General features: G+C 43.9%; 1 protein-coding gene across 1 annotated transcript; it reads right to left on the bottom strand.

Annotated features, from left to right (window-relative positions):
- Positions 1 to 14,264: 14,264 nt before the first annotated feature.
- On the bottom strand, positions 14,265 to 16,014 carry LOC115101044 (claudin-4-like). Its single transcript, XM_065004719.1, has one exon. It carries the CDS (start codon positions 15,743 to 15,745, stop codon positions 15,098 to 15,100), a length of 648 nt encoding a protein of 215 aa, XP_064860791.1. The 5' UTR covers positions 15,746 to 16,014; the 3' UTR covers positions 14,265 to 15,097.
- Positions 16,015 to 16,270: the final 256 nt, after the last annotated feature.

Below are 16,270 nucleotides of genomic sequence, written 5' to 3'. Positions count from 1 at the left end.
GGGTTCTGTGGCTAAAGCAAATAAATAACTGTACAGAGGGCATCCCTGTCTTACCCCTCAGGATAACTTAAATGAATCAGAGATTTGTCTATTTGTTCTTATAGCTGTTTTGGGGGGTTTTATACAATTGCTCAATCCAGGAAATTAACTTTTTTTTAGACAGCCACCTAATATGCCTATGCCAAATATGCCTATAAAATAACAAAGTGAAATACAGACACAGAAAACAAACACCCCACAACCAAAATGGGGAAAACAGGCTACCTAAGTATGATTCTCAATCAGAGACAAAGAACGACACCTGCCTCTGATTGAGAACCATACTAGGCCAAACACATAGAAATATGACAACATAGAAAAAAGAACATAGACTACCCACCCCAACTCACGCCCTGACCTAACACAAAGACATAAAAAAGGAACTAAGGTCAGAACGTGACAGTATTGAGATATGAGGTAAACACCTTATCTCCCATTAACATTGTGTTGAATTCGCCATGTCAATGTCATTGGCATAGGAGTTTGAGCTTAAAAGTGAAGGACTATGATCAAATCAAATCAAAGTTTATTTGTCACGTGCGCCGAATACAACAGATGTAGACCTTACAGTGAAATGCTTACTTTCAGGCTCTAACAAATAGTGCAAAAAAGGTATTGGTGAACAATGGGTAAGTAAAGAAATAAAAACAACAGTAAAAAGAGAGTGAAAAATAACAGTAGCGAGGCTATATACAGTAGCGAGGCTACATACAGACACCGGTTAGTCAGGCTGATTGAGGTAGTATGTACATGTAGATATTCTAGGAATTTACATTAAGGAACAAAGTTAATTAAAGAAAAGTTTACAATAAAAAGTATGTTTTTTAAGTCAGATTTGCTATACGGTTTAAATTTGGGCCGTCTTCATTTGGGCAATAGCAATTCAGTTATCCCATCATTGTGTCACAGGTCAGGGTTTTCTCCCTTCAGTGTACTTCCTGAGGTTGCCACTGGAGAGCACCCGTGGGTTACTTCTAGTATCCAGGTGACCCTGATTAGGCTTATTGGGATCACCTGCTGGATGACTATTTAGGTTCCTCTGTGGACTGGGCCAGTTGCTCAGGTCTCATGTTTTGGTCAGTGTTCTCGTGTGCCCCTTGCATTATTGTTTTGCTATGGAGACCTTAAGTAAATATTCTGGATTTACCCTAACCTCTGCCTGTTGTGTTTCTATGCACCTGGGTCTGAGTTCGTACTAATGTCACCCAGCAGAGATTTCTCCATCGTCCGAGGGACACTCCAAGCTCCACCATTTACGGTCGGCTCTCACTCACCATGGAACAGTGATTGGTCGCCATGAGGCGTGGCTGAAGACATTGTCGGAGGATTTAGGAACTCTTGTGTTCACTCTACAGACGGGAGACACTGCTGCTGCACCTGTGGTTTTCACTTACACGCACACTTTCTACACTTTTATTACCCTCGGGTGAACACCATGTATTATAAATGTCTGGGGGTGGCACTCAATGACAATGTGTTATTTTACATGTTCTACACAAAAATAATGAATCTATGAATGTTTGTCATTTCTCTTTGTTTCATAGTGTAGATTTCATTCCTGTGCTGTTTGTAACTACCCTAGTGGGTTGACTAATAACCTGAACCAGGTTGCAGGCACTGGTTACAGTTTGAAGCTTTAGGTGAGGCAGATGAACCTGTAGCTGTATTACTTCAACAGTATTTAACATTAGATCCTCTCTAAGCTTTACAGGAATGTGGCTCTGAATATAAACAGCAACACCTCCACCACTGGCATTTCTGTCTTTTCTGTAGATGTTATAACCTTGTATTGCCACCACTGCATCATCAAATGCATTATCTAAGTGAGTTTCAGAGATATTAATGTAATCTGTTACTAGCAAGTTATTCATTTCATGAACCTTGTTTCTTAAGCTACATATGTTAATGCGTGCTATTTTGAGCACTTTTCTGGGATGCTTTCTTGTTTTCATTGCTTTACTGGGAAGCTTAGCAGAAGTAGACATGCTCAGGTTATTTATGTTAGCGCAGGATGAGCTGAACACAGTGGACTTCCAGCTAGGGTACACCACCTCAGTGCTAACAGCATAAATCTGGTTCATATGCACATCATTGCTGCATACAATAGCTGTAGGATCAGCAGAGGCATTCAGGGACCTAAATTAGGTTACTTACATTGTGTCTACCAACGCCCCTGATATGATGTATATTTGCTAAAGCATTATGACAACTCAGCGACACAATGGTAGGGATTATCTGAGCTGGGCTTGGGTCATTGATCAGTCATTGTCTCAACACAGTCTTATAATGTTGTGAAAGAATACAGAAAGCCAAATGATTTGGGTGGATCCCATCCACCTTATAAAACGTGCTTTGTTTTCAATGGTATTGAAATTGTCAACAAAAGTTACACCCATTGAGCTGCAATAATCATGTAGCCAGTTGTGAAGAGAAAGAATCCTGCTAAAGTGTTCAATGCTACAATTCAGAGAGGGCACAGGGCCAGATATGATGGGTTAGACGTTAGTGTCTAGCAGAGAGTCAATCGGCTCTTTAAAATCCAGCTGTTCCGAGCTTCCCTTCATAATGTCATTAAAACCCACATGGACATATCCTGATGTAGTACATTTGTTAGCATCTTATTAATGTAATTTACTCAAGCTCTGGGATGGGACATTGTTTTTGCACCTGGAACAGTCACATTTCTTATCATGGAGCTAACTAAATTCACAGCTGGAGAGAAGGATGAGAAAATCCTCCCACTCTTCACATGATTCGGAGAACCCTTTAAGGATGGGTGAGCGGCAGGATAACTTGAGTCCTTAGCTCCCAGTGCCTGGTGCAGGCCTCCGACAAATGGAGGAGCCCCGCTCAATCCAGGGTTGGAAGGTTGCCGACCTCGACTTCGAAATCGTAGTGGAAGGAGTAGGAGTAGGCACAGCGGCCGCAGACACAGGTACACCCAGCAACAAAGGTGCAGGAAGATCAGGTTCCAGGGTGGAAAAAAGATTTGTTGTTTGTATCCACTCCGGCCCTCTCGTTGGGAGTGTAGACTCCTTCGCGGAAGGCCACTGTGACATCCACTGCTTGGGACGTGCAACCACGCTTATCTTGCTGTGCTCCTTTGACTCCGCTATCAGATGGGGGAAGAGAGGTAGGAGATGGCTCCCCTGGCGAACAAACTCCGGGAAACAGCGGCCAGTCGGATAACGACAAACGACAAGGCAGAGATGCATCCAACAAGCGCAAACGCTGTCCAGCCACCGGCGTAGGAAAGGTCAACATTCCACTCTGCGTTTTCCCCAGTTTTTTACATTGGCTGTTGACCTGTGTGATCAAGGAAGCCACCTCAAGACAAAAATCCTCAGCGAGCAAACAATCGTAGCTTTGGAACTCTAAATGATCCAGTTTGTCCCGAAACAAAGCGCAGTAGCTACAGCTCCTACAGTGCTGGAACCTTTCATTCACTCTCCAGACAAAGTGGGCTCCATTGCAAAACTCATCTGTGACTAAATTCGCTAGCTTGATGGCTAGCAGTTTAGCTGGGTCAAGCAGGCTTCAACCTGTCAGTTAAGCGGGATTCCGGGACAAGGAATAGCGGCCCTAGCCATTAAATAGCGTCCCTAGCCGCTAACTGCGGCACGGAATCCATGCAAAAACAAGTCCGGTATTTATATTTAACAAAGATTGGTTATGTTTTAGTAAAAAATAACAAATTGAGTGTTTCCAGCATACAGTGTTCAGCTGCGCACTCTGATGACGTATGTGTTCACTCACTCAGGCAGGGGAGAGGCTACGGTGGGGAGAGGGGGCTACACCTCTCACTCAGGCAGGGGAGAGGCTATGGTGGGGAGAGGGGGCTACACCTCTCACTCAGGCAGGGGAGAGGCTACGGTGGGGAGAGGGGGCTACACCTCTCACTCAGGCAGGGGAGAGGCTACGGTGGGGAGAGGGGCTACACCTCTCACTCAGGCAGGAGGCTAGGCTACGGTGGGGAGAGGGGGCTACACCTCTCACTCAGGCAGGGGAGAGGCTACGGTGGGGAGAGGGGGCTACACCTCTCACTCAGGCAGGGGAGAGGCTACGGTGGGGAGAGGGGGCTACACCTCTCACTCAGGCAGGGGAGAGGCTACGGTGGGGAGAGGGGCTACACCTCTCACTCAGGCAGGGGAGGCTACAGTGGGGAGAGGGGGCTACACCTCTCACTCAGGCAGGGGAGAGGCTACGGTGGGGAGAGGGGGCTACACCTCTCACTCAGGCAGGGGAGAGGCTACGGTGGGGAGAGGGTGCTACACCTCTCACTCAGGCAGGGGAGAGGCTACAGTGGGGAGAGTGGGCTACACCTCTGGCTACGCATTTCGCTGATTGAAATACACAAATGAATAGAGGAACAACTTAAATTCAACAAGTCCATTTTTATTTAACTTTGCTGTCAGCTGGCAGCTACTTTTTAAGTTTTCATATGCATTTCTATTCGAAATTTTGCAGATTTTGGTCGGAATTGGATTCCGTGCGTCTACCCATACACATTTATGCCACTCTAAAGGTAAACCACACAGGTGTCACAATACCAAACCATAAAAGGCTTTCAATATACATTACCAGTCAAAAGTTTGGAGACACCTACTCATTCCAGGGTTTTTCTTTATTTTGACTATTTATATCTACACTCTAGAACAAAAGTGAAGACAACACAAGTATGAAATAACACATATTGAGTCATGTAGTAACCAAAAAACGATACACATTTATATTTGAGACTGTTCAAAGTAGCTACCCTTTGCCTTGATGACAGCTTTGAACACTCTTGGCATTCTTTCAAACAACTTCATGAGGTGGTCACCTGAAAAGCATTTCAATTATAAGGTGTGCCTTGTTAAATGTTAATTTGTGGAATTTCTTTCCTTCTTAACAACACTGTCATCTCAGATTTTCAAAATATGCTTCTCAACCATAGCAAAACAAGCATTTGTGTAACAGTATTGATAGCTAGCGTAGCATTTATCGTAGCATTTAGCGTTAGCATTCAGCAGGCAACATTTTCACAAAAACCAGAAAAGCATTCAAATAAAATAATTTACCTTTGAAGAACTTCGGATGTTTTCAATGAGGAGACTCTCAGTTAGCAAATGTTCAGTTTTTCCTGAAAGATTATTTGTTTAGGACAAATCGCTCCATTTTCTGCGTCACGTTTAGCTACGAAAAAAACCTGTATCCAGGATTGTGTAAATCTATCCGTAAGCTCATTAGCATAACGCAACGTTAACTATTCATGAAAATCGCAAATGAAATGAAATAAATCTATTTGCTCTCTAGCTTAGCCTTTTGTTAACAACACTGTCATCTCAGATTTTCAAAATATGCTTTTGAACCATAGCTAAACAAGCATTTGTGTAACAGTATTGATAGCCTAGCATAGGATTATGCCTGGCATTCAGCATGCAACATTTTCACAAAAAACAGAAAAGCATTCAAATAAAATCATTTACCTTTGAAGAACTTCAGATGTTTTCAATGAGGAGACTCTCAGTTAGATAGCAAATGTTCAGTTTTTACAAAAAGATTATTTGTGTTGACAAATCGCTCCGTTTTCTTCATCACGTTTGGGTAAGAAAAAAAAAAAAAAAAAAAGTAATTAAGTCATTAAAATGCGAACTTTTTTCCAAATTAACTCCATAATATCGACAGAAACATGGCAAACGATGTTTAGAATCAATCCTCAAGGTGTTTTTCACATATCTATCGATGATAAATCCTTCGTGGCAGTTGACTTTCTCTTCTGAAGAAATGAAACGCGCATGGAGCTGGAGATTACACAATAATTTCGACACAGGACACCGGGCGGACACCTGGTAAATGTAGTCTCTTATGGTCAATCTTCCAATGATATGCCTACAAATACGTCACAATGCTGCAGACACCTTGGAGAAACGACAGAAAGGGCAGGCTCATTCCTGGCGCATTCACAGCCATATAAGGAGACATTGGAACACAGCGCCTTCAGAATCTGGGGCATTTCCTGTATGAAACTTCATCTTGGTTTCGCCTGTAGCATTAGTTCTGGGGCACTCACAGATAATATCTTTGCAGTTTTGGAAACGTCAGAGTTTTTTCTTTCCAAAGCTGTCAATTACATGCATAGTCGAGCATCTTTTCGTGACAAAATATCTTGTTTAAAACGGGAAAGTTTTTTATCCAAAAATTAAAAGAGCATCCCCTATCTCGAAGATGTTAATGCATTTGAGCCAATCAGTTGTGTTGTGACAATGTAGGTGTGGTATACAGAAAACCCTATTTATGGCAAGAGCAGCTCAAATAAGCAAAGAGAAATGACAGTCCATCGTTACTTTAAGGCATGAAGGTGAGTCAATCTGGAAAATGTCAAGGAGTTACCTCAGCTGCAGAGGATAAGTTCATTAGAGTTACCAGCCTCAGAGATTTTTGGGTCCAACCGCCGTGTCTTTGTGAGACACAGAGTAGGTGAACAGATGATCCCCCCATGTGTGGTTCCCACTGTGAATCATGGAGGAGTAGGTGTGATGGTGTGGGGGTGCTTTGCTGTGATTTATTTAGAATTCAAGGCAGACTTGACTAGCATGGCTACCACAGCATTCTGTAGTTGTATAACAACACAAGGCGAGACCCAGATGCAGACACGGGTTTGAGCTCTGATATTTATTATAGTCAAAGGGGTAGGCAAAAGGCAGGTCGGGGACAGGCAAGAGTTCATAACCAGATCAGAGTCCAAAATGGTACAGGGTGTCAGGCAGGCTCGAGGTCAGGGGCAGGCAGAATGGTCAGGCAGGTGGGCTCAGAGTCAGGACAGGCAAGTGTATGAACCAGGAGGACAAGAAAAACAGAGACCGGGAAAAACATTAGCTAAGAGAAAACCGCTGGTTGACTTGGCAAACAAGATGAACTGGCACAGACAGACAGAAAACACTGGGGATAATGGGGAAGATTGGCGACACCTGGAGGGGCGTGGAGGCAAGCACAATGACAAGTGAAACAGATCAGGGTGTGACAAGTTGATTCCATATGCGACTCACCATCTGATTCGGTCTTATGTAGAACATTTTTTTTTTACATTGGATAAAAGTAGAGACTCAGAGCTACAAAGTAGTATATCATACACTGCATTTGAGGAACAATGGGAAAGTAATTCTGCTTTGAACTTGTAAACTCACTTCTGAGAAAATCGCCTTTGAATGTTTTGGTATCCAGTGAAGAGCTCTTCTTTGTCTACACCCATTCAGCATCGTTCACACCCTCTTAAGCTTTTGTCCCACCCATCTCGTTTCGCTCTCGGAGCGCACACTTGACGCTCTGGCCGATGATTTGTTTATGCATAACGGGTGTTGTACACACGTCACGTAATGTTAGCTAATGAGCCAGGTGCTCACTACGAGTCAGCCAGTTAGCTACTTAAAACATTTTACAGCTAGGGGTTCCGCTAGCGGAACGTTTCGACAACATAACTTTCATACATTCACAACAAATTAAAGCTTAATTTATTGTTAATCTAGCCACCGTGTCAGATTTCAAAAAGGCGAAAGCAAACCATGCTATTATCTGAGGACAGCACCTCATCAAACAAAGACAGACAATCATATTTCACCCCGCCAGGCGTGACACAAAACTCAGCAATAACGATATAATTCATGCCTTACCTTTGAAGATCTTCTTCTGTTGGCACTCCATAAACATCATAAATGGTCCCTTTGTTCGATTAATTGCGACGTTTATAGCTACAAAATGTCAATTTATTTGGCGCGTTTGATGAAAAAAAACACTGGTTCCAACTCGTGCAAAATGACTACAAAATATCTAAAAGGTTACCTGTAATCTTGATCCAAACATTTCAAACAACTTTCCTAATACATCTTTAGGTATTTTTTTACATAAATAATCGATCAAATTTAAGACGGGATAAACTGTGTTCAATAGAGGATAAAAACAAAGTGGTGCGATCTTTCAGGTCACGTGCCCCAACCACAACGGTACACTTCACTCGACCCTCGTTCTGAACTGCCCTACTTCTTAATTTCTCAAAGGAAAAACATCAACCAATTTCTAAAGACTGATGACATCCAGTGGAAGCGATAGGAACTGCAAGCAAGTGCCTTAGAAATCTAGATCCCCATAGAGAGAGTGACCTCAAAAACAGAATTGTCCTAAATAAGTTCTGTTATACTCACAGACATAATTTTAACAGTTTTAGAAACTTTAGAGTGTTTTCTATCCAAATCTACAAATGATATGCATATCCAAGCTTCTGGGCCTGAGTAGCAGGGAGTTTTCTTTGGGCACGCTTTTCATCCAGACGTGAAAATACCGCCCCCTATCCCAAACCGGTTTAACAACAATGAACAGTGCCAACAATGCCACAGAGCTAACCAACCAGGTTCAATGTTAGCTAGTAAACATTAGGCTCTAACTAGAAAAGCAAACAGCTCCGGGATATGACTAATGACGTCAGCTAGCTAACAGTACACTTTAGCTTGAAATTAAACCCCTTTCTGTCCAAATTAGATACTAGCTGCATCTAAAAATGTAGCTAGCTAACGCTAGACTATCTTACCTGTATACATCATCATGCATGATGGACGGGTCTCCCTGTCAGGAATGCATTACCACAGTTGCACTTAGTTTGAAGATGTAATCGGGCGACAGGTGTTTTCTCCATCTCTTTTTATTTGATTTATTTACTCTTTATTTTACCAGGTAAATTGACTGAGAACATGTTCTCATTTACAGCAACAGCCTGGGGAATAGTTACAGGGGAGAGGAGGGGGATGAATGTTAGTTAGTTATCATACTCTAATTCCACTGATTTCAAAACTTGATCCTCCAGAAAGTGGAGAGCAACACTTATGCAGCTCCACTACACAATACATTTGACAAAAGTTCAACAGGATTTTCAACACAGACTGACGAGCTCAAATAAACAGAAGCCTTCTATATGGCAGACCAATCCGAACTCATCGCTGCCCAGCCCACTCATTATCTCAGCCAATCATGGCTAGTTGGAAGGTTGCTGGCGTTTTCTGTGGCTAACCAACAAGGCTGGCCATTTAACAATTTGTTTCACATTTACAGATGGCATACAAGTTTGTTATTAAGGCACATGAAAGTTCACATGTTCCAGAAGGCATTTCTACCCCCCAAAATTGTTATACGTCCAAACGGCTCTCCTGTAAAGACATGACTTGCAACATACGCCTAGTTTCCGGAATTGGGTCACGTGTTATTTCATAGTTTTGATGTCTTATTCTACAATGTAGAAAATAGTAAAAATAAAGAAAAACCCTTGAATGAGTAGGTGTGTCCAAACGACATATTTTCCATAGTAATAATACATTTTCTTCACAAAAATGGCTCTTACACACGTCTACAGGTAACTGTTGAGGAGCAATTGCTCTGACTGTGGAAAGTAGTTATCCGACAAAATACTATTTGAGCTAACATAGGCTAATGCGATTAGCATGAGGTTGTAAGTAACAAGAACATTTCCCAGGACATAGACACATCTGATACTGTCAGAAAGCTTAAATTCTTGGTAATTTAACTGCACTGTCCAATTTGCAGTAGCTATTACAGTGCAAGAATACCATGCTATTGTTTGAGGAGAGTGCACAGTTTTGAACATCAAAAGTTATTAAGGCACACCAGTGATCTTACACAGGAGAAAACAATACAGTTGCTCAGACTGTGGGAAGAGTTTAGCCCAGCGTGATGAGACACCAGATGGTTCACACAGGAGAGAGACCTCATGAGTGCCCCTGCTGTGGGAAATGCTGTTTCTGATTAAATGCTCTGATAATGCACATGAGTATTCACACTGGAGAGAAACACTACATTTACTCAAATCAAATCAAATTGTATTAGTCACATGCGTCTGTAACGGTACTCGTCCTCGTCTGATGACGAGTATGAAAGATCGGACCAATGCGCAGCGTGGTAAGTGTCCATTTTAATGAAATATGACTGAACACTGAAATACAAAAGAACAAGAGAAATAAATGAAAACCGAAACAGTTGTGTATGGTCAGACACAGAAAACAACTACCCACAACCCATAGTGGGAAAACAGGCTGCCTAAGTATGGTTCTCAATCAGAGACAACGATCGACAGCTGCAGGCCAAACGCAGAAATACAAAACATAGAATGCCCACCCCAACTCAAGCCCTGACCAAACTAAAACAGAGACATAAATAAGGAACTAAGGTCAGGACGTGACAGCGCCGAATACAACAGGTGTAGACCTTACAGTGAAATGCTTACTTACGAGACCCTAACCAACAATGCAGTTAAAAAAAGAATAATAATAAGAAATAAAAGTAACAAGTAATTAAATAGCAGCAGTAAAATAATATTAGTGAGACTATATACAGGGTACCAGTACAGGGTCAATGTGTGGGGGCACCAGTTAGTCAAGGTAATTGAGGTAATATGTACATGTAGGTAGAGTTATTAAAGTGACTATGCATAGATGATAACAGTAAAAGGGGGGTGCAATGCAAATAGTCTGGGTAGACATTAGATTGGATGTTCAGGAGTCTTATGGCTTGGAGGTAGAAGCTGTTGAGAAGTCTCTTGGACCTAGACTTGGTGCTCGGGTACTGCTTGCCGTGTGTTAGCAGAGAGAACAGTCTATGACTAGGGTGCTGGAGTCTTTGACAATTTTTAGGGCCTTCCTCTGACACCGCTGGTATAGAGGTCCTGGATGGCAGGAGGCTTGGCCCCAGTGATGTACTGGGCCATAGGCACTACCCTCTGTACTGCCTTGTGGTCAGAGGCCGAGCAGTTGCCATACCAGGCAGTGATGCAACCAGTCAGGATGCTCTCGATGTTGCAACTGTATAACCTTTTGAGGATCTGAGGACCCATGACAAATCTTTTCAGTCTCCTGAGGGGGAATAGGTCTTGTCGTGCCCTCTTCACGACTGTCTTGGTGTGCTTGGACCATGTCAGTTTGTTACTGATGTGGATACCAAGGAACTTGAAGCTCTCAACCTGCTCCACTACAGCCCTGTTGATGAGAATGGGGGCCTGCTCGGTCCTCATTTTCCTGTAGTCCACAATTAGCTCCTTTGTCTTGATCACGTTGAGGGAGAGGTTGTTGTCCTGGCACCACATGACCAGTTCTCTGACCTCCTCCCTATATGCTGTCTCATCTTTGTCGGTGATCTGCAAATGGTGGTGTTGGAGTCGTGCCTGGCCGTGCAGTCATGAGTGAACAAGAAGTACAGGAGGGGACTGAGCACGCACCCCTGAGGGGGCCCTGTGTTGAGGATCAGCGTGGCAGATGTGTTGTTACCTACCTGTACCACCTGGGGGCGGTCCATCAGGATGTTCATGATCCAGTTGCAGAGGGAGGTGTTTAGTCCCAGGGTCCTTAGCTTAGTGATGAGCTTTGAGGGCGCTATGGTGTTGAACGCTGAGCTGTAGTCACTGAATATAATTCTCACATAGGTGTTCCTTTTGCACAGGTGGGAAAGGGCAGTGTGGAGTGCAACAGAGATTGCATCATCTGTGGATCTGTTGGGGCAGATTGCAAATTTGGAGTGGGTCTGGGGTTTCTGGGATAATGGTGTTGATCTGAGCCATGACCAGCCTTTGAAAGCACTTCATGGCTACACACGTGAGTGCTATGGGTCAGTAGTCATTTAGGCAGGTTACCTTAGTCTTCTTGGGCACAGGGACTATGGTGGTCTGCTTAAAACATGTTGGTATTACAGACTCTGACAGGGAGAGGTTGAAAATGTTAGTGAAGACACTTGCCAGTTGGTCAGTGCATGCTCGGAGTATACATCTTGGTAATCCGTCTGGCACTGCGGCCTTGTGAATAGAGTTAATGATCTTAATCACATCGGCTGCTAAGAGCGTGATCACACAGTCATCCGGAACAGCTGGTGGTCTCATTCATGTTTCAGTGTTATTTGCCTCCAAGTAAATAGTGCATCTGGTAGGCTCGTGTCACTGGGCAGCTCTCGGCTGTGCTTCCTTTTGTAGTCTGTAATTGTTTGCTAGCCCTGCCACATCCGTCGAGGGTCAGAGCCGGTGTAGTACAATTCGATCTTAGTCCTGTATTGTCGCTTTGCCTGTTTTATGGTTCGTCGGAGGGAATAGCGGGATTTCTTATAAGCTTCCGGGTTAGAGTCCCGCTCCTTGAAAGCGGCAGCTCTAGCCTTTAGCTCAGTGTGGATATTGCCTGTAATCCATGGCTTCTGGTTGGGGTTTGTACATACTGTCACTGTGTGGACAACATCATCAATACACTTATTGATGAAGCCAATGACTGATGTGATGTACTCCTCCATGACATCGGAGGAATCTGTGCTAGCAAAACAGTCCTGTAGCTTAGCATCTGCTTCATCTGACCACTTTTATATTGATTGAGTCACTAGTGCTTCCTGCTTTAATTTGGCTTGTAAGCAGGACTCAGGAGACTAGAATTATGGTCAGATTTGCAAATGGAGGGCGAGCTTTGTACGCGTCTCTGTGTGTCGAGTAAAGGTGTTCCAGAGTTTTTTTCCCCTCTGGTTGCACATTTAACATGCTGATAGAAATTTGGTAAGACAAATTTAAGTTTCCCTGCATTAAAGTCCCCGGCCACTAGGAGCGCCGCCTCTGGGTGAACGTTTTCCTGTTTGCTTATGGCGGAATACAGCTCATTGGGTGCGCTCTTAGTGCCAGCATCGGTCTATGGTGGTATGTAGACAGCTACGAAAAATACTCTCTAGGTAGACAGTGTGGTCTACAGCTTATCATAAGATACTCTACATCAGGCGAGCACAACCTTGAGACTTCCTGAGATATCGTGCACCAGCTACCGCCCCTTGTGTTACCAGACGCCGCTGTTCTATCCTGCCGTTACAGCGTATTAACAGCCAGCTGTATGTTGATAATGTCATCGTTCAGCCACGACTCCGTGAAGTATAAGATATTGCAGTTTTGAATGTCCCATTGGTAGTTTAATCTTCCGGCGTAGGTCATCAATTTTATTTTCCAAAGACAGCACGTTTGCTAGCAGAATGGAAGGCGGTGGTGGTTTATTTGATTGCCTACGAATTCTCAGAAGGCACCCCGACCTCCGGACCCTTTTTCTCTGCCTTGTCTTCACGCAAATGATGGGGATCTGGGCCTGTTCCTCGGGGAAGCAGTATGTCATTCACGTCGGGCTCGTCGGACTCGTTAAAGGAAAAAAAGGATTCTGCCAGTTCATGGTGAGTAATCGCAGTTATGATGTCCTGAAGATCTTTTTGGTTATAAGAGACAGTAGCAGCAACATTAGGTACAAAATAAGTTTAAAAAAATAAGTTACAAACAATGTAAAGGAGCAAACAAAAAAACACAATCAGTTAGGGACACGTAAAATGTCTGCCTTCTTCTCCGGCTCCATCTCTGAGTGCGGGAAGTGGTTCTCCCAAGATAGCGACTGGAAACGACACCAGATAAGACACCACCCTAACCTCTGACCTTCCGACACAGGCAGCTTCAGTAGAGGCACACACCCAATCCCAAATCCACCCTCTGCCCCTCCCTTCCTAGCTAATATCCCCTAGCCACTATACCAGGGGGTGTCAATCTCAATTCCCAGAGGGTAGAATGTCTAATGGTTTTTATTGTTTGCTTTCAATTTGTGTCCAATTAACACCTAGACAACCAGGAGAGGGGAGTTCCTAATCAATTACAAGGGAGGAGCGAAAACCCGCACAGTGTCATTTGAGATTTGCTGTACTGTGTTCAGAGAACAGTCCTGTAGGCCTACTGTAGTTCTCCCTTTCTGTTAGACTCACACACGCTGCTCTCCAAGTAAATATGACACATTTTTGGGCCAAAGCGTTTTTTTGTGATCCGTTCTGTTATTAGCTTGTGTTTTTACATTCAGTCACTTTGGGTCACATTCATCCATCAGTGCTTGTTTATGTCATTGTGAACCAGAAGGTGATAGCTGGTGTGTGCTGAATTGGCTGTGGTTAGGATTACACACATTCCCTCTATGTTTGTGTAAGGCTTTGGTGTGTGTGTGTGTGTGTGTGTGTGTGTGTGTGTGTGTGTGTGTGTGTGTGTGTGTGTGTGTGTGTGTGGTAAAAGGACAATGTAGAGACACTTCAGTAGTTCAACTGAAACTGTATTGTGAACTTTACTTGATAAAGATATTCAGTCAGATATTCAGTCATAATATTATAATAAAAGTAGCCTAATGCACAATAATACTACTACACAGAAACACAAGGAAGATTGTGAATTGGGATTTCCTTTTTTTATTAAAGAACAACAATTGCCCAGTACTTTAAAGAGGGCTCGGACAAAAGATAGATAACCACTCAGCCATGCAGTAAAATACAACAGCATTCAAACGCAAATAAGCTCCTTTGATCATGGTATGAGTGAACATTTGTCTGAGTAGCATTCACTGTGTTACAAAGGAGGAGTCCAGTGTGGGAACCTAAACATGTTAACTATTACCAGTCTCTGCAAAGATGTACATTATGTGGTTATTTAAAACTTCCAAGCAGACACAGTAAAGCCAGTGGAGAACAATGAGCTTTATTCAGACCGTGACAACAGACTCTGGCGAGACAATAGACTAGTGTCAACCGATAACAACATGAACATGAACATTTTTACAGAAAGCCTATATAATACCTGATGTAAAAGAATCATATGCAAATACAAGATTTAAGTCTTGAAAATGTTACGCAATAGATAGACTACACCACAAGTGTTTCAACTTCTTGGTCAGTCTTGAGCTACGATCTCGGCGCGTATAGGGTTCCATTCCTTTGGCAAAAAAAAATGAATTTTTCCTTTTCTGTTCATCAGACCCATGAACCCATGGCCAGACCCCTAAACAAAGTTGTAGCCTACAACACATAAAAAATACATTTTGGTGAAGTCGCCATGCCAATCAAAGCAAAGGAGGGAAAAAAAGGATCCTGATATCATCTCGCCTACACATAATGTCCCTTATCGAAGCTTCCGTTCTAGCAAACAGTAGGCTAAGTAGACAACTTGTCCGTCCAGGTCCTGTGCCAAGTTTTGATGTGAGTAAAACTCTCCTCTCCTCACCTACACATAATGTTTCTTGTCGAAGTCTCCATTGGCCGAGATGGTCTTGGTGGGTGCATATTTGATGGGGTAGGCGCTCTTGGCTCCCTGGGGACAGGAGCAGCACAGCAGGGTTCCCCCCAGAAGGAGCAGGGCTGTGGCCGCCCAGCCAATGTAGATGGCTGCTCCTATCTCCCTCTTCTTGGACGAGGACACATCTGGGTTGTAGAAGTCTACTATGATGTTGTTGGCCATCCAACAGAGGGGAACCAGCACCAATAGACCGCTGATGATGTAGACCACCCCACCTGCGTTCACCACTTTGGCTTTCACCGATTCGGTCTTGATGCAGTTGGTGCACTGAGCTCCAGCGATGGTCACCACCAGCCCTGCCACCCCCAGCACCGCTGATATCACCGTGAGGGCGCGCGCCGTCTGCAGGTCCTGGCTGAGCGCAAGCATCGAGTCGTGCATTTTGCACTGCATCTGACCCGTGCTCTGCACCACGCACGACATCCAGAGCCCGTCCCAGATGGTCTGCGCAACCACGATATTCATATCGATGAACGCCGTCACCTTCCACATGGGCAGCCCGCACGCGACCATGACCAGGAGCGAGCCCAGTAGGCACAACCCCATCCCAAGGACCTCCAGACACGCAGAGAGCATGGTGAGCCTTTTTCTTCTTTAAAACAGAGAGAGGAGAGTGAACACAAATGTCGTTTAATATCCACTCGAGTATCAGAAGAATCTCTTTCTCCTATTCGCTCTAGAAATGTTAGGCTTGTAATAGATGATCAAAGAGAGGCTAGGAGAAGAACCTGTTTAATAAGGTATATAGGCTCTCTGGCAGGTCTGAATCCACTCTGTGCCAGAAGAGGGTGCAGCCTTTGTCATTTATGGGACCGTTATTCGCACGCTAACGTCCAGTGTGACAGTTGCACACATATGTCAAAACAAAGCGGATAAACTTTGAGCCAACCAGTGACAAGCGCATCTCCGCATCAGCCAATGAGTAGGCAGAATTCGGATGCGGAGAGACAAAAGAGTTCAATGAGGAGAGAGAGAGAGAGACAGAGACAGAGAGAGAGAGGGGAACAGAGAGAGAGAGAGAGAGAGAGAGAGAGAGAGAGAGAGAGAGAGAGAGTGTGTGCATGGCAGTAACAGAAAAAGGAACACAACAGGTTAACTGTC

This window comes from Oncorhynchus nerka, linkage group LG19 (assembly GCF_034236695.1).
Source record: "Oncorhynchus nerka isolate Pitt River linkage group LG19, Oner_Uvic_2.0, whole genome shotgun sequence".
Taxonomy (NCBI): Eukaryota; Metazoa; Chordata; class Actinopteri; order Salmoniformes; family Salmonidae; genus Oncorhynchus; species Oncorhynchus nerka.
Note: the sequence above shows the minus strand (reverse complement) of the source record. Positions and strands in the feature narration are given on the sequence as shown.